The sequence below is a fragment of the Entelurus aequoreus genome, linkage group LG03 (genome assembly GCF_033978785.1).
Source record: "Entelurus aequoreus isolate RoL-2023_Sb linkage group LG03, RoL_Eaeq_v1.1, whole genome shotgun sequence".
Taxonomy (NCBI): domain Eukaryota; kingdom Metazoa; phylum Chordata; class Actinopteri; order Syngnathiformes; family Syngnathidae; genus Entelurus; species Entelurus aequoreus.
Window position 1 is genome coordinate 26,282,792 of NC_084733.1, and position 27,137 is coordinate 26,309,928.

Genomic DNA, 27,137 nt, shown 5'->3' on the forward strand with positions numbered 1-27,137 from the left:
ATCAAAAGTATTACGCTACACTTTTCAGTTTCCTCTCCTTGTGTCTGTTAGCTGTCTTCAAGGGATAAATAGTTGAGCTTTAAAGAGGATGAAAGTAAAATTTCCTGTTACAGACTTTAAAGAAAATGATGATTTCCGTCTTTTCTGACTAATAAATGTTATAATGTTGAATAGTTGTGTTAAAAAAATGCCAAATGTGGCGTGGCTCAGATGGTAGAGCAGCCTTGTCAGCAACTTGAGAGTTCCAGGTTTGATTCAAGCTTCCATCCTAGTCACTGCCATTGTGTCCTGAACAAGACACTTTACCCACCTTGCTCCCAGTGCCACCCACACTGGTTTAAATGTAGTTTAATGATGTAGATAATGGGTTTCACAATGTAAAGTATGTCAATAATGAATGAAGCTAAATATGTTCTGGACCAAAGATCACTCCATTCTCTACTGCTTGCTAGTGTTACAATATCTGAGTTATTGTGTAGGAATATGGGGAAATAATCACAAAAGTACACTTCATTCACGAGCCGTCTTGCAGAGTAGTAATACATTATGTTGGCTATCGAGAACACTCAAACCCTTTATTTATTTAATAAAAAATATATTGAAAATCAGTGACTTGGTGCATTTGCAAACAGGTTCCCCCTCCAATGGGCTCACCACCCATAGCAGGGGTCATAGAGGTCGGGTGCGATGTGAGCTGGGCGGCAGCCGAAGGCAGGGCACTTGGCGGTCCGATCCTCGGCTACAGAAGCTAGCTCTTGGGACGTGGCACGTCACCTCGCTGGGGGGGAAGGAGCCTGAGCTAGTGCGCGAGGTGGAGAAGTTCTGACTAGACATAGTCGGACTCACTTCGACGCACAGCAAGGGCTCTGGAACCAGTTCTCTCGAGAGGGGCTGGACTCTCTTCTACTCTGGCGTTGCCGGCAGTGAGAGGCGACGGGCTGGGGTGGCAATTCTTGTTGCCCCCCGGCTCAGAGCCTGCATGTTGGAGTTCAACCCGGTGGACGAGAGGGTAGCTTCCCTCCGCCTTCGGGTGGGGGAACGGGTCCTGACTGTGGTTTGCGCTTATGCGCCAAACCGCAGCTCAGAGTACCCACCCTTTTTGGATTCACTCGAGGGAGTACGTGAGAGTGCTTCCCCGGGTGATTCCCTCATTCTACTGGGGGACTTCAACGCTCATGTTGGCAGCGACAGTGATACCTGGAGAGGCGTGATTGGAAAAATGGCTGCCCGGATCTGAACCCGAGCGGTGTTTTGTTATTGGACTTTTGTGCCCGTCACAGATTGTCCATAACAAACACCATGTTCAAACATAAGGGTGTCCATATGTGCACTTGGCACCAGGACACCCTAGGCCGCAGTTCCATGATCGACTTTGTAGTTGTGTCGTCGGATTTGCGGCCTCATGTTTTGGACACTCCGGTGAAGAGAGGGGCGGAGCTTTCTACCGATCACCACCTGGTGGTGAGTTGGCTGCGATGGTGGGGGAGGATGCCGGACAGACCTGGCAGGCCCAAACGCATTGTGAGGGTTTGCTGGGAACGTCTGGCAGAGTCTCCTGTCAGAGAGAGTTTCAATTCCCACCTCCGGAAGAACTTTGAACATGTCACGAAGGAGGTGCTGGACATTGAGTCCGAATGGACCATGTTCCGCACATCTATTGTCGAGGCGGCTGATTGGAGCTGTGGCCGCAAGGTAGTTGGTGCCTGTCGTGGCGGTAATCCTAGAACCCGTTGGTGGACACCGGCGGTGAGGGATGCCGTCAAGCTGAAGAAGGAGTCCTATCGGGTTCTTTTGGCTCATAGGACTCCTGAGGCAGCGGACAGGTACCGACAGGCCAAGCGGTGTGCGGCTTCGGCGGTCGCGGAGGCAAAAACTCGGACATGGGAGGAGTTCGGGGAAGCCATGGAAAACGACTTCCGGACGGCTTCGAAGCGATTCTGGACCACCATCCGCCGCCTCAGGAAGGGGAAGCAGTGCACTATCAACACTGTGTATGGTGAGGATGGTGTTCTGCTGACCTCGACTGCGGATGTTGTGGATCGGTGGAGGGAATACTTCGAAGACCTCCTCAATCCCACCAACATGTCTTCCTATGAGGAAGCAGTGCCTGGGGAATCTGTGGTGGGCTCTCCTATTTCTGGGGCTGAGGTTGCTGAGGCAGTTAAAAAGCTCCTCGGTGGCAAGGCCCCGGGGGTGGATGGGATCCGCACGGAGTGCGTTAAGGCTCTGGATGCTGTGGGGCTGTCTTGGTTGACAAGACTCTGCAGCATCGCGTGGACATCGGGGGCGGTACCTCTGGATTGGCAGACCGGGGTGGTGGATCCTCTCTTTAAGAAGGGGAACCGGAGGGTGTGTTCTAACTATCGTGGGATCACACTCCCCAGCCTTCCCGGTAAGGTCTATTCAGGTGTGCTGGAGAGGAGGCTACGCCGGATAGTCGAACCTCGGATTCAGGAGGAACAGTGTGGTTTTCGTCCTGGTCGTGGAACTGTGGACCAGCTCTATACTCTCGGCAGGGTCCTTGAGGGTGCATGGGAGTTTGCCCAACCAGTCTACATGTGTTTTGTGGACTTGGAGAAGGCATTCGACCGTGTCCCTCGGGAAGTCCAGTGGGGAGTGCTCAGAGAGTATGGGGTATCGGACTGTGTGATTGTGGCGGTCCGCTCCCTGTATGATCAGTGCCAGAGTTTGGTCCGCATTTCCGGCAGTAAGTCGGACACGTTTCCAGTGAGGGTTGGACTCCGCCAAGGCTGCCCTTTGTCACCGATTCTGTTCATAACTTTTATGGACAGAATTTCTAGGCGCAGTCAAGGCGTTGAGGGGATCTGGTTTGGTGGCTGCAGAATTAGGTCTCTGCTTTTTGCAGATGATGTGGTCCTGATGGCTTCATCTGTCCAGGATCTTCAGCTCTTGCTGGATCGGTTCGCAACTGAGTGTGAAGCGACTGGGATGAGAATCAGCACCTCCAAGTCCGAATCCATGGTTCTCGCCCGGAAAAGGGTGGAGTGCCATCTCCGGGTTGCGGAGGAGACCCTGCCCCAAGTGGAGGAGTTCAAGTACCTCGGAGTCTTGTTCACGAGTGAGGGAAGAGTGGATCGTGAGATCGACAGGCGGATCGGTGCGGTGTCTTCAGTAATGCGGACGCTGTATCGATCCGTTGTGGTGAAGAAGGAGCTGAGCCGGAAGGCAAAGCTCTCAATTTACCGGTCGATCTACGTTCCCATCCTCACCTATGGTCATGAGCTTTGGGTTATGACCGAAAGGACAAGATCACGGGTACAAGCGGCCGAAATGAGTTTCCTCCGCCGGGTGGCGGGGCTCTCCCTTAGAGATAGGGTGAGAAGCTCTGCCATCCGGGGGGAGCTCAAAGTAAAGCCGCTGCTCCTCCACATCGAGAGTAGCCAGATGAGGTGGTTCGGGCATCTGGTCAGGATGCCACCCGAACGTCTCCCTAGGGAGGTGTTTAGGGCACGTCCGACCGGTAGGAGGCCACGTGGAAGACCCAGGACACGTTGGGAAGACTATGTCTCCTGGCTGGCCTGGGAACGACTCGGGATCCCCCGGGAGGAGCTGGACGAAGTGGCTGGGGAGAGGGAAGTCTGGGCTTCCCTGCTTAAGCTGCTGCCCCCGCGACCCGACCTCGGATAAGCGGAAGAAGATGGATGGATGGATGGATGGAAAATTATAACCTGCTACACAAAACAATTCTTCTCAAAAAAAGAGGAGAAATATAACTTTATAGAAAAATCCAGTTCAAAACATTTAAAACATCTTGTACGCCGTACAAAACTTAAGACTCTTAGCATATCGATTTGCGGAATTAAATTATGGAATGGGTTAAGCAAAAACAACAACAATGTATTTATATGATCCAGTTTAAGAAACTATTCAAAATAAGTGTTTACACAGCACAAATAAGAATCATCTTTATAAACATATTGATTTATCAAAAAATTATATAATTGTATTAATCTCATAATAATGAATATTTATTAATGAGAACTTTATTTATTGTTTATTCATGTATTTAATCAATCAATCAATCAATCAATCAATCAATCAATCAGTGTTTATTTATATAGCCCTAAATCACAAAAGTCTCAAAGGGCTGCACAAGCCACAACGACATCCTCGGCACAGAGCCCACACAAGGGACGTCGATGTGAATGACTATGAGAAACCTTGGAGAGGACCGCATATGTGGGTAACTCCCCCTCTAAGTACAGTCCCTAGTGCAGCGTTTCTCAAAGTGTGGGGTGCGCCCCACTGGTGGGGAATAGAGACATGACAGGTGGGGCGCGAGGAACGGGAGGAAATGTCACTTAAATTTCTTTTTTTTGAAATTATATTCTTAGATATTTTTTTTTTTTTACTATGCTTTTATTTTCTTTACACACTGTAAATCATTTTGTGATTCTGTCTGTAAAATCCGCTATATAAATAAATGTAAATTACTAGGGATGTCCGATAATGGCTTTTTGCCGATATCTGATATTCCGATATTGTCCAACTCTTTAATTACCGATACCGATATCAACCGATACCGATATCAACCGATATATGCAGTCGTGGAATTAACACATTATTATGCCTAATTTGGACAACCATGTATGGTGAAGATAAGGTACTTTTTAAAAATAATAATAAAATAAGATAACTAAATTAAAAACATTTTCTTGAATAAAAAAGCAAGTAAAACAATATAAAAACAGTTGCATAGAAACTAGTAATTAATGAAAATGAGTAAAATTAACTGTTAAAGGTTAGTACTATTAGTGGACCAGCAGCACGCACAATCATGTGTGCTTACAGACTGTATCCCTTGCAGACTGTATTGATATATATTGATATATAATGTAGGAACCAGAATATTGATAACAGAAAGAAATGGGGGGAGGGAGGTTTTTTGGGTTGGTGCACTAATTGTAAGTGTATCTTGTGTTTTTTATAATAATTAAATTAAAAAAATATATATATAAAAAAAATAAAAAAACGATACAGATAATAAAAAAACCGATACCGATAATTTCCGATATTACATTTTAACGCATTTATCGGCCGATAATATCGTCCCTATAAATTACTTGTTTTTCCTGTAGGCTTTAATTTTCTAGGTAGGAGCGAAAGTTTGACAGATATAGCAACCGTAACTAATGGGGGCGGGGCAAAGCGGAACAAACTTTCCGATGAGCTGTTCAAGATAATGGACAGTTTCCTCAAAGAACACGACTTTAAATGGGAAAACTGTGTGGGCTTAGGGTCAAGAAACGGGTTGCAGGCTCTAATAAAGAGGGTTGCGCCAAATGCGCATTGGACACACTGTGTCATTCACTCGCGTCAAGGCAGCTCAGCCCCGAACTCAATGAGGTTTTACCAGATGTTGTGAGCGCGGTAAATTTGATCAAAACACGACCACTAAAAGCGCGACTGTTCTCTGCACTGTGTGAGGAAATGTGAGCTGATCATACAGCTGTGCTGTTTCACAGTGAAGCAAGGTGGCTCTCCCGGGGCAAAGTGCTGTCGCGCGTCTTTCAGCTCAGGGCAGACATTCGGATCTTTTTGGAGGAGGAGCGCATGCAAGCAAGTTCAGTGATGAACAATTTCTGTTGAAGCTGGCCTACCTCAGCGATATGTTTGGCAAGCTGAATGAGGTAAATCTTCAGCTCCATGGCAAGGATGATAAGCACATACCCCAACTGCCAGACAAAATCACTGCGTTCTCCCGAAAGCTCGAGGGATGGGGCAGGCGCCTCGACCAACAAAATTTTGATGCCTTTGAGAACCTGGGTAAGGTTGCTAAAACCACCGAATCTGGTGCCACCACAGTGATCCCCTGCATCAAGCAACACATCTCCTCCCTGAGAGAAATGTTTCACAAATACTTCTCTATCAACAGTGCTCAGTACAACTGGGTTATGGATCCCTTCAATGCAGCAGGTTGGTATTTATTGAATATTATACTCATATATTATACATGCATTTTATGTGTGTTGCATGCTACTTACTAACTGGAATGTTAGTCCAGATTGTTGTGTCCAGATGATTGTTGTCAAACAGATTTATTTGCATTTATTATGTAATGATAAATAAAGTAAGCCTATTCATTTATAATCTATCTGCAGCACCTGCTGATTTCATGTCTGCTGAGGAGGACCAGTTTATTGTACTGACATCTGACTCCACCCTGAGGCTGACGTTCACCACTTATTTGATTTATTATTGAACTTGATGCACGTTATAACACTTTTATTTGATTTATTATTGAACTTGATGCAAGTTATAACACTTTTATTTGATTTAATATTGAACTTGATGCAAGTTATGACACTTTTTATTTATTTATTATTGAACTTGATGCAAGTTATAACACTTTTTTTTTTTTTATTATTGAACTTGATGCAAGTTATTTAATTTATTATTGAACTTGATGCAAGTTATACCACAGCTGCACAGTTATTTTATTTATTATTGAACTTGATGTTATTTTATGTTATTGAGTTTGAATGTATACAACTTGATGTTACTTGATGTTCAATAAATTTGAAAATGTTAAGCTTGTCATTAGCGTTCTGTTGGGGCGATGGGGGCAGGTGGGGCTTGAAAACTCCCCCTTGTCCAAAGTGGGGGATGACAAAAAAAGTTTGAGAACCACTGCCCTAGTGGATCCACATAACAGTGAGAGTCCAGTCCATAGTGGGGCCAGCAGGAGACCATCCCGAGCAGAGACAGGTCAGTAGCGCAGAGACGTCCCCAACCGATGCACAGGCGAGCAGTCCACCCCGGGTCCCAACTCTGGACAGCCAGCACCTCATCTATGGTCACCGGAACCGGAATAACCCGGCGAGGGGGCAAAGGAGAAAAGAAAACTGCAGATCAACTGGTCTAAAAAAAAGGGGGGTCTATTTAAAGGCTAGAGTATACAAATGAGTTTTAAGATGGAACTTAAATGCTTCTACTGAGGTAGCATCTCTAACTTTTACCGGGAGGGCATTCCAGAGTACTGGAGCCCGAACAAAAAACGCTCTGTAGCCCGCAGACTTTTTTTGGGCTCTGGGAAACACTAATTAAATAATTTAATTAAATCACTAATTAAATAATTTAATAATTATTTACTTACTTATTGTCTGTTCATTCATTTATTTATTCATGTATTTATTCACGGTGGTGTTTGAGTACAAACAAATGTGTTAAAAATTGCAATGATACGAAAAGGGATATGATTGAATAAACTCTGCTTACTCTTACTCCTTTTCGGACATGCTGTAATGAAAAACTGGAAATATGTGATGTATTACATTGTAATTGTATGCATGTTCAAAATAAACTGACACCATAACCATAATAACCATAACCAAGATATATATTTAAACACTGTACATTTTAAAAATATAAATCATGATACTTTTGGAGATGGTGGGGCATGTTTCATTTGCAATCTGGGAACACCTCCACAAACGAAGATCTTGCAGACATACTACGCAGAAACTTGGTTATAAATGAGATTATGGTGCAAAATGTATCCATTATTTACACCAAAGCAAATCCAAAATATATAATCCAAACCGCAAGGAAGTGTTTCAAATGTAAATTAAAATCATTATCGGTCTTATTAAATTATTTTAGCCTCAAAATTAATGATGATGTTTTCCATTAGAAAATACGTCTCAGAAGTCAACCAATAACTCTTAAAAGTTGGTGACTTTGGTTGTTGTGCCAAAAAGATAATGATATGCAAACACTGTCGATATCTAAAATGTATTTAATCTAAAAAACAATATTCTGCTTAATTGGAAAACGGTATAATTCCCCCAAAGTTAATCAAGGCTAAGAATGGTCTAGTTGTTGTTTTTAGAGGAGCTAACAATGACAGCATCATTAGGGCTGTGAAAAAAAGAGATAAATTAAACATCATGAAAAGCTAGGTTAAGCATACATAAACATGAATCATTCATCATGATTTAATATCACATTAATGGTGTTTATTTGTCATTCCAGGCTAAATTAGTGACTGATGTTCTCACTCTCTTGTGCAACGTTAATGGAAATAAACTAAATGGAACAAGCCAGCTGTGAGAAAAACAAGGGCAGACATGGCAAGATGATGAATAATTTGGCACCAATCGCAACTGGATCCGAGCACACCTGACTGACTGACTGAGCGAAATGATGGTGGTCCTGTGGGAACCAATCAAGTTGCTGCATTATTAAAGTAGGCAGGACTCCAAACTAAGTAATTAGACAGTTGGAGTAAATGCACTGATGTTGCGTCTATAATACAACAAAAAAGTCGAACAAAAAGCAACGACAACGTAAGGATCAACATAAGCTTAATTAAAGTTTTACCAGGTTCTGTTTAATACACACTTTTTCTGACTATATGAAATGAGGAATGCTTTATTATCACAAACAGGAAGCATAAACAGAATGTGCTCCGTGTGCTGTCGGCACTATCTTGGCCCAAACCGGCCACGATAACAACCGCATGACAAATGTCCAAGTAATAAAACTGACAAAGAAGCGGCGGTCAGGCTGAGGGTTGTGTACTGAACGGGGCTGCTAATGAGCTCAGCAATGCAATAAAAACAATAAAACAACACTCGATGGGCCTTTCATTCCCTCAATGAATGGGGACAGGGTTAGGATGAACTGATGCGCAAGTTCATGGCCATTGCAAGAGAGTGTGGTGCTCATTAAAGAAAAAATATGCCAAGTCATTAAGGAGCATTCAGTGGGAACACATTTTTAATATAATGCAGTCTGTTGGTAAACAATTTAAGTTTTTCTTTCCAGTGAAACATTGGTACTTGACAATCAATAGATTGTATGATTTTAGACATGTTGTCACATCCGAACAGCGTGTTACGAAAAGTCAAAACTAGCGATGGAAGTGCTTGAACTGTACAAGGTTGACTGAAAACCACAATGTGGCTGTTCACACTCATTTGTGTTTGAGTTGTTGCTGTTCTCCTTAAGTCCTTTAAGTGCCGATTGCAGACATTATTGTTGTAGACAGAAAAAAAAACAGTCCAGGAGAAAACACTGTTACGGCTGTCTATTGATTCAAAATGCTAACGCTAAAAACAACACATGTCATAATTCTCAAGATGAAACATTACACAGTGGTACCTTGGGATCCGAGTTAAATCAGTTGTGACGCAGCTCGTACCTCGAAAAACTAATATTGTGATACGAGGTCGCCCATTGATATGTATTTAATCGGTGCTTGGCCTCCCCAAAGAAACAACTATTTCACATGTCTTTAAAAAAAACAAAAAAAAACACTTTTAGATAAGAAATCTTGTATAAAAACAATACAAAAAACAACTACAGTTGTTGAATGGAGTAATGTAATAAAAATGTACATCACTAGCCTTGAAGAGTGGACAGCTTCTGTATCTCCTTCGAGCTACTGTCCATCGATGTAGATATTATTTTAATGTCCTTGGCTGGCAGCATCAACTCATTTTGCTTCAGTATGGTGCAGACTAGTAGTGCTACTCTCCAACTCCTTCCCAAGTCGATATAATGATTTATTTCTGTCATTCAGTGGCTATCATTCACTTCTTCTTCTTAGCACTGTCCTTCATACTCACTTTTTTCAATTTCAAGTTTGAAAAACCTAATTATGTTGCTCTCTAACTTTTACTGGCGAATAAGACACCGGACGGTTTGGTCGAATCTTACGGGGTTCACTGTGCCATTAACTATGTTATGTCCTATGTTTATGTCGATCTCTAACTATAAGCTATTGCTAGCAAATAAGCCGGATGTTTTTGGTCAGAAATTAAGAGGTTCACTGTGACATTTGCTACGCAAATAAGTAGTGGGGAAACTTATAACCCAAAATTATCTCCAAAAACTAAGCTGTGGCGCTTGTATCATGAGGTACCACTGCATATGGTTATTGATAAACTGTTCTAACATACCAGATGGTTATTGTACGGCTTAAAAAGTATTAATCGAAAGGTGCCCTTTATACTAAACCACATGTAGCAATACCAAATAAGTATGGTTTACAGAAGAAACTAGAGCTCATAAATTATCATGTAGAAAGCTAGAACGCAAATGGCGCACGACTAAACTTGAGGTTTTCCATCAAGCATGGAGTGATAGTTTAATAACTTATAAACGCATGCTTACCTTAGCTAAAGCTAAATATTACTCAAATCTCATCCGTCTCAACAAAAACGATCCTAAATTTTTGTTTACGGTAGTACAGTAGCATCGCTAACCCAACAAGGGACTCCTCCCAGTAGCTCCACCCACTCGGCAGATGACTTTATGAATTTCTTTAATAAGAAAATTGAACTCATTAGAAAGGAGATTAAAGACAACGCATCCCAGCTACAACTGGGTTCTATTAACACAGATACTACTGTATATACGACGGATACTGCCCTCCAAAATAGTCTCTCTCTTTTTGATGAAATAACATTAGAAGGAATTATTATGGCGTGGGGATAAAACAAATAACATGTTTACTTGACCCACTTCCTGGGAAACTTATCAAGGAGCTTTTTGTATTATTAGGTCCATCAGTGCTAAATATTATAAACTTATCACTTTCCTCTGGCTCTGTTCCCCTAGCATTCAAAAAAGCGGTTATTCATCCTCTGCTCAAAAGACCTAACCTCGATCCTGACCTCATGGTAAAATACTGACCGGTGTCCCACCACCAATTTATTCCGAAAATCCTCGCAAAAATGACTAATGATCTATTGCTAACAATGGATTCTGATGCGTCATCTATGTTGCTGCTTCTTGATCTTGAGTTTGAGTTTGAGTTTATTTCGAACATGCAAGCATACAACATGATACATCACAATTTCCAGTTTCTCTTTTCAACATGTTCGAAAAGGAGTAGGAAGAAGCAGAGCTTATTTAATCCTACCCCTTTTGTTTTACATAACAGTTGCTAAACTTTTTTGTTCACTTCCTGTTCTCAATTTATTCACAATGTACTCCATAAGTAATCACAATAAAAATAAATAGATAAATAATAATTGGTGAAGTAAGTTACATTTCATATGATGAGATAAGTAAGATCATTTTGAGAGTGAAAGAATGGATGAATTAAATAAATTCAGAATGTTTATCATGGTTCTTCTTCTTTGTACTTTGTAAACACTATAAGTTTGAAGAGTTTCTTGAAGTGGATCATATTAGTACATTGTTTGATTGCTTTGCTTAATCCATTCCATAATTGAATTCCACATACTGATATACTGAAGGTTTTAAGTGTTGTACGTGCGTACAAATGTTTTAAATTACATTTTTCTCAAAAATTATATTTCTCCTCCTTTTTTGAGAAGAATTGTTGTATATTCTTGGGTAGCAGGTTATAGTTTGCTTTGTGTATAATTTTAGCTGTTTGCAAATTCACTATGTCGTGGAATTTCAGTATCTTTGATTCAATAAATAAATTATTTATATGTTCTCTATATCCAACATTATGTATTATTCTAACTGATCTTTTTTGTAACACCGTTAATGAATGAAGTGTACTTTTGTAATTATTTCCCCATATTTCTACACAGTAGCTCAGATATGGTAACACTAGTGAGCAGTAGAGAATATGAAGTGATTTTTTGTCTAGAACATGTTTTGCTTTATTCATTATTGACGTGTTTCTTGCTACTTTATGTTGTATATTTTTTACGTGAGATTTCCAGTTCAATTTATCATCAATCATTATACCTAGAAATTTGGTTTAATTTACTCTTTCAATTTCTTTTCCGTCTATTTGTATTTGTGTTTGACTTTCTCTTCTACTGTTACCAAATAGCATTATTTTAGTTTTACTGAGATTCAACGATAGTCTGTTTTTGTCAAACCATCTTTTTAATTTGTTAATTTCTTCTGTTATTATTTGTATTAACTCCTGTGTGTTCTCTCCTGAACAAAACGCTGTTGTATCATCCGCAAATAGTACTAACTTTAAATCTTTTGTAACTTTACAAATGTCATTTATAGAGATTGAATAATTTAGGTCCTAGTATTGATCCCTGAGGTACACCACAGGATATATTTAGGGTTGTACACGTGTGTTCGCCTAGCTTCACGTATTGTTTCCTGTTCGTTAGATAACTTCTTATCCAGTTTAAGACTAACCCTCTGATGCCATATCGTTCTAGTTTTTTGATTAAAATATTGTGATTAATTGTGTCAAATGCTTTAGTTAGATCCATGAACACTGCTGCTGCACATTTTTTACTATCTATTGCATTGGTAATTTCTTCTGTAATTTCAATTAAAGCCATTGAAGTTTAAACATTAGCTCTGTATCCATATTGGTTCTCTTCGAGTATTCTATTTTTTATTTATGAAACTCTCTAATCTGTTATTGAACAGTTTTTCAATGATTTTAGAAAATTGTGGAAGTAAAGAAACAGGTCTATAATTTGTAAATTGATGTTTGTCTCCAGTCTTATAAATTGGTGCAACTTTAGCTATTTTCATTTTGTTTGGAAATGTACCCGTTTGAAATGATAGGTTACTAATATACATTAATGGTCCTGAGATCTCTTCTATAACCTTTTTTATCGTTTCCATATCAATTCCGTTACAATCAGTTGAAGTCTTAGATTTAAATTTTTTCACGATTGTAACTATTTCCTCCTGTGTCACATTACTGAGGAACATGGAGTTGGGATTTCACTCTATGGTATCATTATAGTCCTCGGTTGAAACTGGGTCTGGAATCCTTTCTTCCAATTTTGGTCCAATATTTACAAAATAATTATTGAAGCTTTCAACTACTTCCTTTATGTTGTCATTTTTTTTATTTCCGTCTAAGAAGTATTGGGGGTAGTCCCTCTTTGTGCCATTTTTGATAATGCTATTAAGGATGCCCCACGTTACTCTCATGTTATTTTTGTTCCTATCCAATAATTCACTGTAATATTATTTTCTACATGATCGTAGTATGTCTGTTAACTTGTTTTTATACTTTTTGTACTTAATTTCTGCCTCTGTAGTTTTTTGTGCTATAAATTTCCTATATAGTGTATTGTTCTTCTTACAAGCATTTTTTAATCCTTTTGTCATCCATGGTTGATTATTCTTTCTCTGCTTATGACTGAGTTGTATCCATGGACAATGTTTGTCAAAAAGTATTATGAACTTGTATAAGAAATGTTCATATGCTTCATCAACCTCTTTTTCATTGTACACATTGTCCCAATCTTGCTTTTGTAGCTCAATTTTGAAGGCAATCATCCTCTTCTCTGTGCACAGTCTTCGAAATGTCCTTTTGTCTTCCATGTTCTTCTTGTAGTTTCCATCATATATTGTAAAAACTGGCAGATGATCACTAATGTCGGTTATAAGTAGACCACTTGTAGTGTTATTATCAAAATCATTGGTAAAAATATTATCAATAAGCGTGGCACAGTGTGCTGTGATTCTGCTTGGCTTTGTGGTTTTAGGATATAAACTGATGCTGTACATTGTATCAATGAAGTCATCAATAGACTTTTGCTTGTTAGGGTTCAATAAATCAATATTAAAGTCACCACATAGGAACATTATTCTTTGACCATTGTCCATGTAAGTTGCTTTGATCCATTCTTCAAATGTTTCTATACTTGTCTTAGGTGATCTATATATACAACTAATGAAAATGTTTTTGCTTTTTTCCTGACATATTTCAATGGTTATACATTCTAAGATATTATCTATAGCAAATGACATTATTTTTACCACTTTGTAGTTCAGGTTCTTCATCACGTACACAGCTACTCCTCCTCCATTTTTGTTGGTTCTGTTGATGTAGTTTAGTTCATATCCTTCCAGATCAAAATCTATTCCTTTTTTATCATCAATCCATGTTTCTGTGACAGCAATCACTTTGAAGGGTTCGTTGATGTGTTCCAAAAAGTTCTTAATGTTGTTGTAATTTGCATACAAGCTTCTGCTATTAAAAAGGAATAATTGACAATTTGTTATCACATTCAATGTTGCTATTATATTGATCATCTGTATAATAAAAACAATTATTACTGATGTGGGAGAAAAAATTTGTATCTGGATCTATATCATTTTCCAAATCCTGGTTTTTGTGATCTTTGTTGCAGAAATTTTTTAGTTCCATATTTTCTTGTTCAACAATCTTTGATGTTGTTTCAATAATCTCTATAAGTGTAGGTGGATGCAATCCTGAATGTAGGTCCTCTTGTTTAGTCGTCCCTTGGAACATAGTAGTGTCGATGCTGGGTGTTTGTTTTCTGTCAGAGTCCATTATCATCGTTGTTGTGGAAGCTGTTTCAACTTTAAAAATTGTCCAGGTCCTTGATGTCATGGACAACAATTACTCTTGCTTCTGGACCTCCATTCAGCTTGATGTAGATTTTACAGTTGGCGCTCCAAGTTCCCTGGATTTTTCCCTCCTTTCTCAAGTCGCGTGCTTTCTTGGCGATTCCAGCATTACGTTTTGTGAGATGCTCATTCATGTACACATTTGTTCCCTTCAGCTTCTTTCCCTGTCTCAGCAGTGCCATTTTAGATTTTCTGTTTACGAGTTTCACAAGCACGACTGGAGTGGCGTTGTTGTTTCTTCCGTTCAGTGGGATGCATGTTTCGATGGTATTAATGTCAATTTCAATTTCCTTTGATTGCAGAAAGTTGACCACTTGCTGTTCTGCTGAGACCATATCCATTTCATCAGGTTCACCTTCATTATTCACAGCTTTCGCATAGGATTTTGGTTTAATTCGGTGCCCTGTCACGATGATATCATTCATTCGTTTGTCCTGATCCATTTCATCTATGATATTCCTCAGCATGTTGTTGTCTTCTTGAAGGATCTTCATTTGTTTGCTCATTTCAGTGGCTTCATTATTTCTTCTGTTGTTCTGAGATTGCAGATTTTCTATATTTTGCTGCAGACTTTTCACATCTTGTTTGTGTTCTGCTGTTACTTTTCTCAGATATTCTTTCATTTCTTTCATTTCGTTAAGTTTTTGTAGTATCGCTTCTTGATTCCCATCATGTCCTGTGTCCAACCTCAAATCTTGTTCCCAGTTGTGTTCTGTGTCAGCTGACCCCGAACGTTTCGGGATTTCAATCTTTCCTTTACCTTTTCGCATCGCGGCAGTCGCTGACGTCAGAGCCTCTTGTATCTTAACGGCAGTTGCTTCTTTGGCGACTTGCGGCACTTTAACTTGTTTTTTCCAACAATTTCGTATCTTGCGCCGTTCAGAGATCAATTTGAGGTGTCAGCCTGTCAACTTATATCACTCTGCGACGTCGGGATCACTTTAAAACAGCTGTAAACTCGCCGTAGCTTTTGGTTGCTAGGCAACCGCTTTGAACTGCGGCAAGGCGCCTTTGGCTTGAGGCTAACGGCTCTTCCAACTCGCCTTATTTCAGCGTATCAGTGCCTCTCTACTGTCCAAAATCAGATCGAAGATGCCAGGGTACTCTCCTGTGGCTGTGATCGCAAATCAGTGGTCAAAATCTTCAGATTTAACAAAAAACTCCGGTAGCAGAAGCAAAGCCTTATTCTTTTGCGTCCTTTCTCATTGACAGGACGTGAACAAGTATCTTAGCACTGCTTTCGATACCGTCGATCATAATATTTTTTTGGGGGGGATTCAAAACACGTATTGGTATGTCAGACTTAGCCTTGTCTTGGTTTAACTCTTATCTTACTGACAGGATGCAGTGCGTCTCCCATAACAATGTGACATCGGACTATGTTAAGGTAACGTGTGGAGTTCCCCAGGGTTCGGTTCTTGGCCCTGCACTCTTTGGCAACATGCTGCCTCTAGGCGACATCATACGCAAATACGGTGTTAGCTTTCACTGTTATGCTGATGACACACAACTCTACATGTCCCTAAAGCTGACCAACACGCCGGATTGTAGTCAGCTGGAGGCGTGTCTTAATGAAATTAAACAATGGATGTCCGCTAACTTTTTGCAACTCAACGCCAAGAAAACGGAAATGCTGATTATCGGTCCTACTAGACACCGACATCTATTTAATAATACCACCTTAACATTTGACAACCAAACAATTACACAAGGCGACTCGGTAAAGAATCTGGGTATTATCTTCGACCCAACTCTCTCGTTTGAGTCACACATTAAGAGTGTTACTAAAACGGCCTTCTTTCATCTCCGTAATATCGCTAAAATGTGTTCAATTTTGTCCACTAGCGACGCTGAGATTATTATTCATGCGTTCGTTACATCTCGTCTCGATTACTGTAACGTATTATTTTCGGGTCTCCCTATGTCTAGCATTAAAAGATTACAGATGGTACAAAATGCGGCTGCTATACTTTTGACAAGAACAAGAAAGTTTGATCATATTACGCCTATACTGGCTCACCTGCACTGGCTTCCTGTGCACTAAAGATGTGACTTTAAGGTTTTACTACTTACGTATAAAATACTACACGGTCTAGCTCCATCCTATCTTGCCGATTGTTTTGTACCATATGTCCCGGCAAGAAATCTGCGTTCAAAGAACTCCGGCTTATTAGTGATTCCCAGAGCCCAAAAAAAGTCTGCGGGCTATAGAGCGTTTTCTATTCGGGCTCCAGTACTATGGAATGCCCTCCCAGTAACAGTTAGAGATGCTACCTCAGTAGAAGCATTTAAGTCCCATTTTAAAACTCATTTGTATACTCTAGCCTTTAAATAGACCCCCTTTTTAGACCTGTTGATCTGCCGTTTCTTTTCTTTTCTCCTCCGCCCCCCTCTCCCTTGTGGCGGGGGGGGGGGGGGGGGGACAGGTCCGGTGGCCATGGATGAAGTGCTGGCTGTCCAGAGTCGGGACACGGGGTGGACCGCTCGCCTGTGCATCGTTTGGGGACATCTCTGCGCTGCTGACCCGTCTCCGCTCGGGATGGTTTCCTGCTGGCCCCACTATGGACTGTACTCTCACTATTATGTTAGATCCACTATGGACTGGACTCTCACTAATATGTTGGATCCACTATGGAATGGACTTTCACAGTATTATGTCAGACCCGCTTGACATCCATTGCTTTCGGTCTTTCTCTTAGAGGGGGTGGGGGGGTGTTACCCACATATGCGGTCCTCTCCAAGGTTTCTCATAGTCTTTCACATCAACGTCCCACTGGGGTGAGTTTTTCCTTGCCCTTATGTGGGCTCTGTACCGCGGATGTCGTGGCTTGTGCAGCCCTTTGAGACACTTGTGATTTAGAGCTATATAAATAAACATTGATTGATGATAATACTGCATATGATCACATTCAGTTAGTTAGCCATAATTTAACATTAGGGAAGGTAAATAAATGTCTGGGTTGCACCTACATGACTAATAGAAAGTCCACCTCATTTCGGTATTTTACATAGGTGCAGCTGGGATAGGCTTGAGCACCCCCGCGACCCCGAGAGGGACAAGCGATAGAAAATGGATGGATGAATGGGTAAACATTTCAATTTCACTGTGGAGTTAGCAACATTAACAAGCACTCCTTGTATTGTTTGTACAGTCACACAACTGAAAGTAACAATGCCAGACGAGATTTGAAACCAATCCAGATTCAAATGAAATTGGTCCACTTGAAATCGGTCTTGAAACCGACACTGTATGGTTAGCTTAAGTCGATCGTTACACTGCTTAGAGACAAAGCTGATCTGTTCATTGGCTAGTCTAAACAGATTGCAATCAGATTGCTTTCTGAGTTAAATTAGTTTGCACTTGAGTTCAATTGCACTTGACGAGAAAGATTGTACCTAGTTTGATTAAAGAGTGCTCGTAGAAAAGCAACCTAACTCTAGCCACTTGAAAAAACAAACAAATGCGGCTTTACGTTTGCTATGAAAAATCAGACAGGTGGCCTATGTCCTAATGAGCAGCTCTCCTGTAGGCTACATTACCAGTGCACCTGTTGCCTTTGCCTTTATTTATTAATGCCTCTGAACATGTGCTCTCTTGTGTTTCAGACATTACACATTGTTTTGTTGACACTTTTCTCACTTAGATAATAGAAATAACTAGCCTTTTATATTTCTGTCAGTGTACAGTGTTAATTTTAATTAGTAAATGTTTGAATGCTGAGGCAGTGAAGGCTTGTGCTGCCATTCTGTAAAAAGAGTTAACAATTTTTATGCGATTACTCACCTTGCCCTTATGACTCAAAGGTTCTATGGTGAGCGTGTCGGCTCCAATGTCGATGATGGTGCCCAGCTGGAACCCGTCTGTGGGGTGGGGGGCCCACACTGGCTTCCCATCCTCCATGGCTTAGCTCCGGTCAGCACGGCCTTGCGACTGAACATAAGGAAAGCAGGAATAACACAGTTACTTTGAATGCTTTTCACTCTCCGGCTTCATCATCACTATTACCATCCATCCACAATAACTTCCTATTCCAATCTCCCCTAATAACTGGAGTGTGTGAGCGACAGGGAGAAAAGCTTTAACTTGCTTGAGGAGATGTTGTGGTTTGGCAAAACTTTTTAGTTTGCATGACTTCCCCACTCCCTTGTCTTTTTTGGAGAAAAATAAGATCCTATATTTTATCCGAACAATGTTTCCAATGTTTTTTCTTTCTTATACACCTGATTTTTCATAAAATTAGGTTGACATCAGGTTGTGTCAGTGTGTTTTTACATGGTGTAATTCAAACTTGAGACGTTACTATTCACTGGTTAGCTCCTTGCTCCATGAACCTGTTATTCTCTTAGTAATCGTGACAGGATTTTCCACTCGAGGTTGATTTGACTTGACTCCTCAGGACTCCTGCAGTAGTGACTGCACCACTACCCCAAGCGCCCAGTTTAGCCAAACATAAAGTGATTAGGGTCTTGGGTCAAAGTCAACAAAAAAACTCATCTAAACCAGATACTAAGCTGTTTTCTCTCTTGTAATTCTCTGAATTAGTAAATTGTTTAAGAGCAGTTGTAGATGGCTAAAATTACTCTTAGCTTGATGCATTGCTGCATTCAATTCTGTAAAACAACCTGTATGCCCTATATCAGAATCAGAATCAGAATAGTTTTATTGCCATTGTTTGAGAACGGGTTCACAAACTAGGAATTTTTCTTGGTACAATCGTGCAACATAAAACACATATGAATAGGTAATAGGTAATAGGTAATAAAAATGAGCTGTAACTGAGCTATCAGATCTTGTTATTGTTCATGTGTCTGATGGCCAAGGGGAAAAAACTGTTCAGATGTTGGGAGGTGTGGGTCCGAATAGACCGTAGTCTCCTGCCTGAGGGGAGAAGGGAGAATAGTTTGTGTCCAGGGTGAGAAGAGTCAGCTGTGATCCGACCCACACGCCTCCTGGTCCTGGAGGAGAACAGGTCCTGGAGGGATGGGAGCCTGCAGCCAATAACCTTCCCAGCAGCACGTACGATGCGCTGCAGTCGATGCTTGTCCCGTGGCGTGACTCTGGCGCCGGGGAACCACACAGTGATGGAGGAGGTGAGGATGGACACAATGATGGCCGAGTATACGTATACCTATATACGTAGGACTGTGTCCCAATTCATAGCTTGAACACCATCATAAAGTTTGCCGATGACACCACAATGGTGGGCCTGATCACGGGGTGATGAAACAACCTATAGAGAGGAAATAAAGGTTCTGGCATGGTGGTGCACCAAGAACAACCTGAGGCTGAACACCACAAAGACCAATGGGATGGTCATTGATTTTAGGAGACAGAGAGCGGAACATGCTCCACTTGTAGTAAATGGAGCATGTGTGGATACTGTGGCCTCAATAAAGTTCATTGGAGCATACATCTCGGAGCACCTCACATGGACTGTTAACACTTCAGCACTGGTGAAAAAGGCACAGCAGAAACTCCACTTCCCTCTTTTGTGCGCTGCGAAGGATCCAACTTGATGAGAAATTGCAGGTATCTTTTTATCGGGCCACCATAGCGCTAGTGCTGATGTACTGCGTAACTGTGTGGTTTGCTGCCTACTCTTCTGCAAGCGAGGAACACCCTGCAGAGGGTGACCAGGACAGCGTAGAAGATTATTGGCCGCCCTCTGCCCTCACTGGAGTACATTGCTCGTTCTCGTTGCCTCAGCAGAGCAAAGAAAATTCTAGCAAACAGCTCTCACCCTGGTCAGCATTTGTTCAACCTGCTGCCATCAGGGAAAAAGATTTTGGTCACAGGACAAAGAAATAAAATACCAAAAGGACATTGAATCTGTCCCAAAAGTTTACACTGTTTTTCACTGTTGCATTGCTGTTTGTACTGCTATTTATGTATTTATTTTTAACATGTTATTTATTGTTTGTGTTTTATCTTTAACTGCACCTAACAGAGTAGTCAGCTATAATGTTGTCATGCTCTCAGGTTTGATGAGACTAAAGTGTTCTGGTCTATTCTATTCTACTGAAGGTTTTCGCAGATTCAAACACGTGCAAACTTGAAAGTGCCTGCGAAGATAACCTATTAAACTTGTGCGCAGAAGATTGTCTGTTACTGTGTGAGAAAAATAAGGAGCGTAATCAATTTAGCGTGTTTATCTTCATGAATATGTAGAATATATCATGATTGGGGTGAAACGATTCGATTCAATATTTGTGGTTGCCGATACGATTGAGGAACGATTTTATATTTTTAGAACAATTCGATCCAAAACGATTCAGTGAGTTGAAATGACACTGGGAGGTTTTTTTTCAAAGTAAAAGCGGGGCTAATACTGTACTCGTGTCTGGCTAAAATGTCTTTGGAGCCCTACCCAGAAAATATTTTAGATGTGGCACAACAAGGTCTGACATTATATCTATATGCACATATTATACGAAAGTGGAGGCAAAAAAGGATTTGATGGCGCACTAAAGTACAGATTTTCAAACAGGTCAGTCCGCGGTCCTGTCTTTATAATCGCTACTTCCGGTTCCGGTGTCGGAATATGGAACCACCAATTTTGGTCCGTTTTTCCATTTTAGTTTCTGCTGATATGGGCATAGATATTTCTGGAGAAGTCTTAGAACTTTGTGCCATGTCTAAAATATTTTATGTGCAGCACTCCAAAGACATTTTAGCCAGAGCCTTAGGCACACGATACCATAATAATTATCTCCGCTTTTTAAACACAATCAGGATTCTTCCAAGGACGCTCCATTCATAATAACTTTAGTCTCATCTTGTACGATATTGATTACAGGGATTTGATTACAGATGATGGTCTTCTGCTCTTCTTAGACTTGTATCAAGCGTTTGGCACACTGGTACATTACTTTCTTTTTCTAATGCTGAAACACACTGGATTTAATATTATGTTTTGGGGAAATAATTAGAGGACTGTGATAATATTAATAGCTGTGTCTTGCTAACCTCAGGCACAACTCCAAGTTTCTCAATCAAGGTGGGCATTCCTCAAGCATGCCCGTTATCACCAAATGTATTCATCTAAGCTGTGGAAATGTTAGCGATCTCTTTAAAGAACAATAATTCCATCAAACAACTCTCAGAAAACAAAAATAGAAAATAAAATTAAAGAATGCCAAACTAAGCTAAACTTATGGCAACAAATAGATTTGTCAATGCTTGGGTGTATTTACTTAACCAAAATGAAAATGTTATCCAGATGTATTTATCATGCTTACTCTCATTCCATACCTACTCGAATAATAAAAAACACAAACCAACCTAATTTTAAATTTCATTTGGAGAAATAAGACTCATAATTAAAAATGGGCAACATGGTAAATGGGTCGTACTTGTATAATGCTTTTCTACCTTTTTTTTTTTTTTTTAAGGAACTAAGAACTTTGACACTATTTTCCACATTCACCCATTCACACACTGATGGCGGGAACTGCCATGCACGGCGCTAACCAGGCCCATCAGGAGCAAAGGTGAAGTGTCTTGCTCAAGGACACAACGGACGTGACTAGGATGGTAGAAGGTGGGGATTGAACCAGTAACCCTCAGATTGCTGGCACGGCCACTCTCCCAACTTCGCCACGCCGTCTTCTAATGAACAAATACAAAGATGAATGACTCAAAGTTATAGATTTTGATTGATTACCGGTAAATGGTACCCTGAAATTAAACTGCTTGAAGTCATGGATTCAAAATTGTGATTCCTTCTGGAACGGCATACCCAAAAATATTTGATAAACTAGGAGTATTGGAGTTCCTACTGAGATGTGACCTTTATAATGAGATTTAGTTTTTTCTGATTGGAAAAATGTTTTACACAACACACTTGTGTCCTCTTTGCATTCCAATATGGAACAACAACGTTTATTTGACACACAAACACTGTATTATGATGGCTGCATGCAGAAAAGTATTTGGTAGGCTGTAGATATTATGGATGCACAAGGCAAGTTGCTTAATTATGAGCAACTATGCAGCAAATGTCACTTTCATCCACCACTTTCTGAAGTGAAACAATTGCACAAAGCATTGCCAAAACAATTCTTATTTTTGGTTAAAAATAGTTTTCCGCACTGCCCACAATTACTTCCACAACTAATCTCACACATTAACGCACAAATAATGCACTATTTTATTAAATCATGTCTTATAGTAATTTTTCTAACCAGGCAAACAACACAATTATGATATTCTTACTACATTTGATGAAGACACAATTTAAAAAATGCATACTTTATATTTTTCTCTTTCATTTCCAGCCAAGGTGAAATAATCTCATATTAAAACCATAAACAATATTTATCCTTCCAAAAGTTTTTTGAGATAATGATTCAACATAGAGGACAACATTTGTACATTTTGTTGTAATGACATTAAAAAAAACACAGACCATGTACTTATTTCATGTCCCAAAGTCAAGTTAATTTGAAACCATGTTTATGCTTGGTTAAAGACTTTTTTTTTATCATTGTCAACAAATTTCTGCTCTAATTATATTTTTTGGCATGTTTCTCAAAAACAAAACAAAAGAAAGGTCGTGCAACACGACATTATGCCTTGCAAAGATTTACCTACACAAATGTACATGTGTGCACCTTCCTGCAGAGCGCACTGTCAGCATGCTAACATAGCTTCTATTGTATGGATTGTGATTCTATATTGCAGAAACAGTGGTGCAGAATTGCAGATTATAGATGTATGCTGTTTGTTCAACTTCATTGCAAAAACCCAGAGGTTGGAGAGCATGACGCATGAATGTGGTGGGAAATGAGTGTCTCTATGGCGAAGCCATTCAGTATACGCAAAAACCTCAGTTAAATAGAGCGGTCTGCATCCCTTTTGCATTTGTTGTAACACACAGTCTTCATCGCGCAACAATACCCACTAATAGTACATGCAATGTTATAGTTTGCATCTTAGTGGATAAGGCCACATGTATGTACACTCAGAATGCTGTAGAGGTAGAATAGAATAGATCATTTAAATCAAGTGTTTAAAAAAGTCTATCAGTTTCCTCAGTGTAAAGTCATTGCATCAATGTCATTACTAGATCTCTAGATTTAATCCAAAAACAGCCTCATCGCTGGCAATAGCTGACGTTATGCTGTAGTATCCAATTAAGTGAGGGATTGTGGTTAAATGTCAAAGGCAATAGTAGCTGGAAAGTGCCGACGCATCCTTCAAACTCAAGTTTATTGGGTTAACTTACTCAGCAGGTTCAGTCAACCAAGTAATAGGCAGTGTAAAGATAGTAACTTGCAGTCTACTGCATGTACCTGTGATTGTTTTGTAATTTATTTAGGATATGCCTTTAGGATATGGTACCTAGGTGACTGCAGTCTGCTCAAATAAAACAATAAATAATTTAATGTGGGGTAAATCAGTACAGTATCGATTAGCACTTATAATAACAAATCATCATAGGCTCTAATATATTACACCCTAAAAAGCAGGATTACTCCACAAAATAAGTACGGAAATTAGTGCTTTTTACAATAAAGGTGACACAATTGATTGTTCATTCATCGTGTCTTAAAGCATTTAAGACAAAATGGCGCACATACGATCTACAGTATATGAAATTATTTCAATGCAAAGTACATTTTGTTTACATTTTCTAAATGTGACCACTTTAATTTCCTTGTAACCTCTGATTTACAAAGTATAGAAGCATATGTTGGCCTGGTTTCATTTTTGCTTTTCACATCCATGCATCCATCCATTTTCTACCGCTTGCCCACATTTGGTTGGCAAAAGCTAAACACACATTCACATTTGAAAAAAAAAAAATCCTTCTTGCATTACTCCTGCCCACCTCCACAATAGCAAATGTTCCAAAATTAGAAACAAAATGTGTGTTATTAACAAAACCATGGTCGAGGCCAGTGTTTTCAAACAAACTCAGAACTGGATTAAGGAACTACAGTATATCAGTGGTATGACCTTTCTATTATGAGAACGATATCGGAATGAAAACACTGGGGGTGTTAATACACACAACACAGTCACACATGTAGAGCAAGGGTGAAAATCAAGAATATGAGCATTACAGTATGCTTTTTACCGTGCCGGTAATATATACCTGTGTTAGCCTCAACTCAAAAGGGAATTTCACCACCCCTTTATGATGCCATCACTGGTTGACTATATAGTTCATTGCTAACAGTTTACAACACAAGGCACTGTCCATTTTATTGATAATTTGTATATATTTTGCGATGTTTTCTGCATGTACAACTATACTTATTAGGGTTGCTCGATTTTGAAAAAAAAAAAAAAATTCACTCCAACTTTACAATTCGATTTGCGATTTTTATACTTTCATCCATTCACTTCCTACCGCTTGTCTTTCAGGCTCCCATTAATTTTGTACCGCTTGTCTTTTGGGGTCGCGGGGGTGCTGGAGGCAGGGTGACCCTGGACAAGTCGCCACCTCATCGCAAGGCCAACACAGACAGAAACACTCAAAAATGATGAGTGAGGGAAGACATGTTACTTTTAGACTGTCAATCAACATATTCTTGTCTCAAGTTGCAACGCGTTAGAACAAAATGGAATAATTTACTTTTAAAAATATTTGGCTTTATCCAGACAGACTAAGAGCTTTTGTCTACGTCATGGTCTTAAACTGAAAAAATAACCAATAAAAACTATACCGTTGTTATAATGTAATGTAATCATATTATATCATAATCATGTAAGTAATCATTTAATGGGGTATCAATGTTTATTTTTCATAACTGTAGACTTGTTTACCACTCTATGGAATTGGAAGGTAAATAACTATCAGAAAAACAATTAAAAATAAAATGGACTCTCACATCTGTAAGCAAAAATGTAACTTAAATATTGAACATCTTAAAGTGTATTTTTTTGCCCAGTTGGAAAAACTAGTTTGGGTTGTCTTTTTTTATTGCTCTCACGTTGGCAGGCCAACCGAGGACAGTAATGCCATGGTCAGTACACCAGTTACTGGCGGTTTTGGCACTGTGGGCAGGTGCCAGATCATGCTGGAAAATGAAATCATCATCTCCATAGAGCTTTTCAATAGATGGAAGCATGTAGTGCTCTAAAATCTCTAGAAGCGTCTGACTTGGGCTATGGAAAAGAAGCACTGGACAGTTGCAGAGTGGTCCAGAGTCCTGTTTTCAGACGAAAGCAAGTTTTGTATTTCATTTGGAAGTCAAGGCGCTAGAGTCTGGAGGAAGGCTGGAGAGGAGCAAAATCCAAGTTGCTTGAAATCCAGTGTGAAGTTCCCACAGTCAGCAATGGTTTGGGTATCCATGTCAGCTGCTGGTGTTGGTCCACTGTGTTTCCTCAAGTCCAGAGTCAATGCAGCTGTGTACCAAGAGATTTTAGAGCACTACATGCTTCCATTTGTTGAAAAGCTCTATGGAGATGATGATTTCATTTTCCAGCATCATCTGGCACCTGCCCACAGTGCCAAAACCACCAGTAACTGGTGTACTGACCATGGCATTACTGTCCTCGATTGGCCTGCCAACTCCCCTGACCTGAACCCCATAGAGAATGTGTGGGGTATTGTGAAGAAGAAGCTGAAAGACACCAGACCCAATAATGCAAATGAGCTAAAGGCCGCTATTGAAGCATCCTGGGCATCCATAACACCTCAGCAATGCCACAGGCTGATAGCCTCCATGCCACGCCGCATTGATGCAATAGTCCGTGCAAAAGGATTCCCAACCAAGTACTGAGTGCATTAATTGACATTTTCAAATGTTTGATTTTGTTTTGCTGGGAATAAGCGGTAGAAAATGGATGGATGGATGGATGGATGTTATAAATCTTTTTTTTTTACTTGGTCTGAGGAAATATTCTAATTTTTTGAGATACGATTTTTGAGTTTTTTTAAGCTGTATGCCATAATCAGCAATATTAAAATAATAAAAGGCTTGCAATATTTCAGTTGATGTGTAATGAATCCAGAATGTGTGTTTGTTTTTTTAATTGCATTACAGAGAATAAAGGACTTTATCACAATATTCTAATTTTCTGAGACAGTCCTGTACATAAATTAAAAATGCATTAATAATCGATTTTTAAACGAATCGTAGCTCCTGAATCGGAATCGGAATCTAATCGTGAGGTGCCCAGAGATTGCCACCTCTATTGATTACATTACAGTAGCACATACAAATATGCATGTAAACACCACTATCAAACGTGACGGTTTATGAAGTATGACTTGTTTTAGATATATTGTAAAGTGTACTTACAAACATTGCTAGGATTGATAAATGAAGAAACCATACAAGTAGAAACACTATGGACGACGAAACGGCACTTGTACTTCCGGTTCAAGGCACTATCCATCCATCCATCCATTTTCTACCGCTTGTCCCTGTTGGGTTTTGCGTTAGGTGATGTAGCCTATCCCAGCTGCACTCGGGTGGAAGGCGGGGTACACCCTGGACATGTCACCAGCTCATTGCAGGGCCAACACAGATAGACAGACAACATTCACACTCACATTCACACACTAGGGCCAATTTAGTGTTGCCAATCCAGTGTTTCCCATAAACTGCCAAGATACCTGTGGCGGTGGGGGAGTGGCTATGGGCGTGGTCACCATGACATCATCGAGTAATTTGCATAATTTACTACAAAGATATGATTTTCTCTAAAAAGGCTCAAAAAATGTATACTTACTAATTAATAATAAGAGTTTTGTTTTAAACGTCCATCCATCCATCCATTTTACAATATAATTACAACACTTTATGTACATATTTATATACAGATTTGAACAATAAGTTATTCACTGAAATATATGTATTAATTT

The 27,137-nt window shown here is 40.0% G+C and overlaps 1 protein-coding gene across 3 annotated transcripts in view; it reads right to left on the minus strand.

The window, feature by feature from the left end:
• Positions 1–27,137, minus strand: part of myo6b (myosin VIb) — a 109,245-nt gene that overhangs the window by 79,325 nt on the left and 2,783 nt on the right. For all 3 annotated transcript variants that reach the window (XM_062041573.1, XM_062041572.1, XM_062041574.1), the window contains exon 2: positions 18,101–18,247. In XM_062041573.1, the coding sequence (XP_061897557.1) occupies positions 18,101–18,217 (117 nt within the window). In that variant the 5' untranslated portion in view covers positions 18,218–18,247. The remainder of the gene's footprint in view (positions 1–18,100; positions 18,248–27,137) is intronic.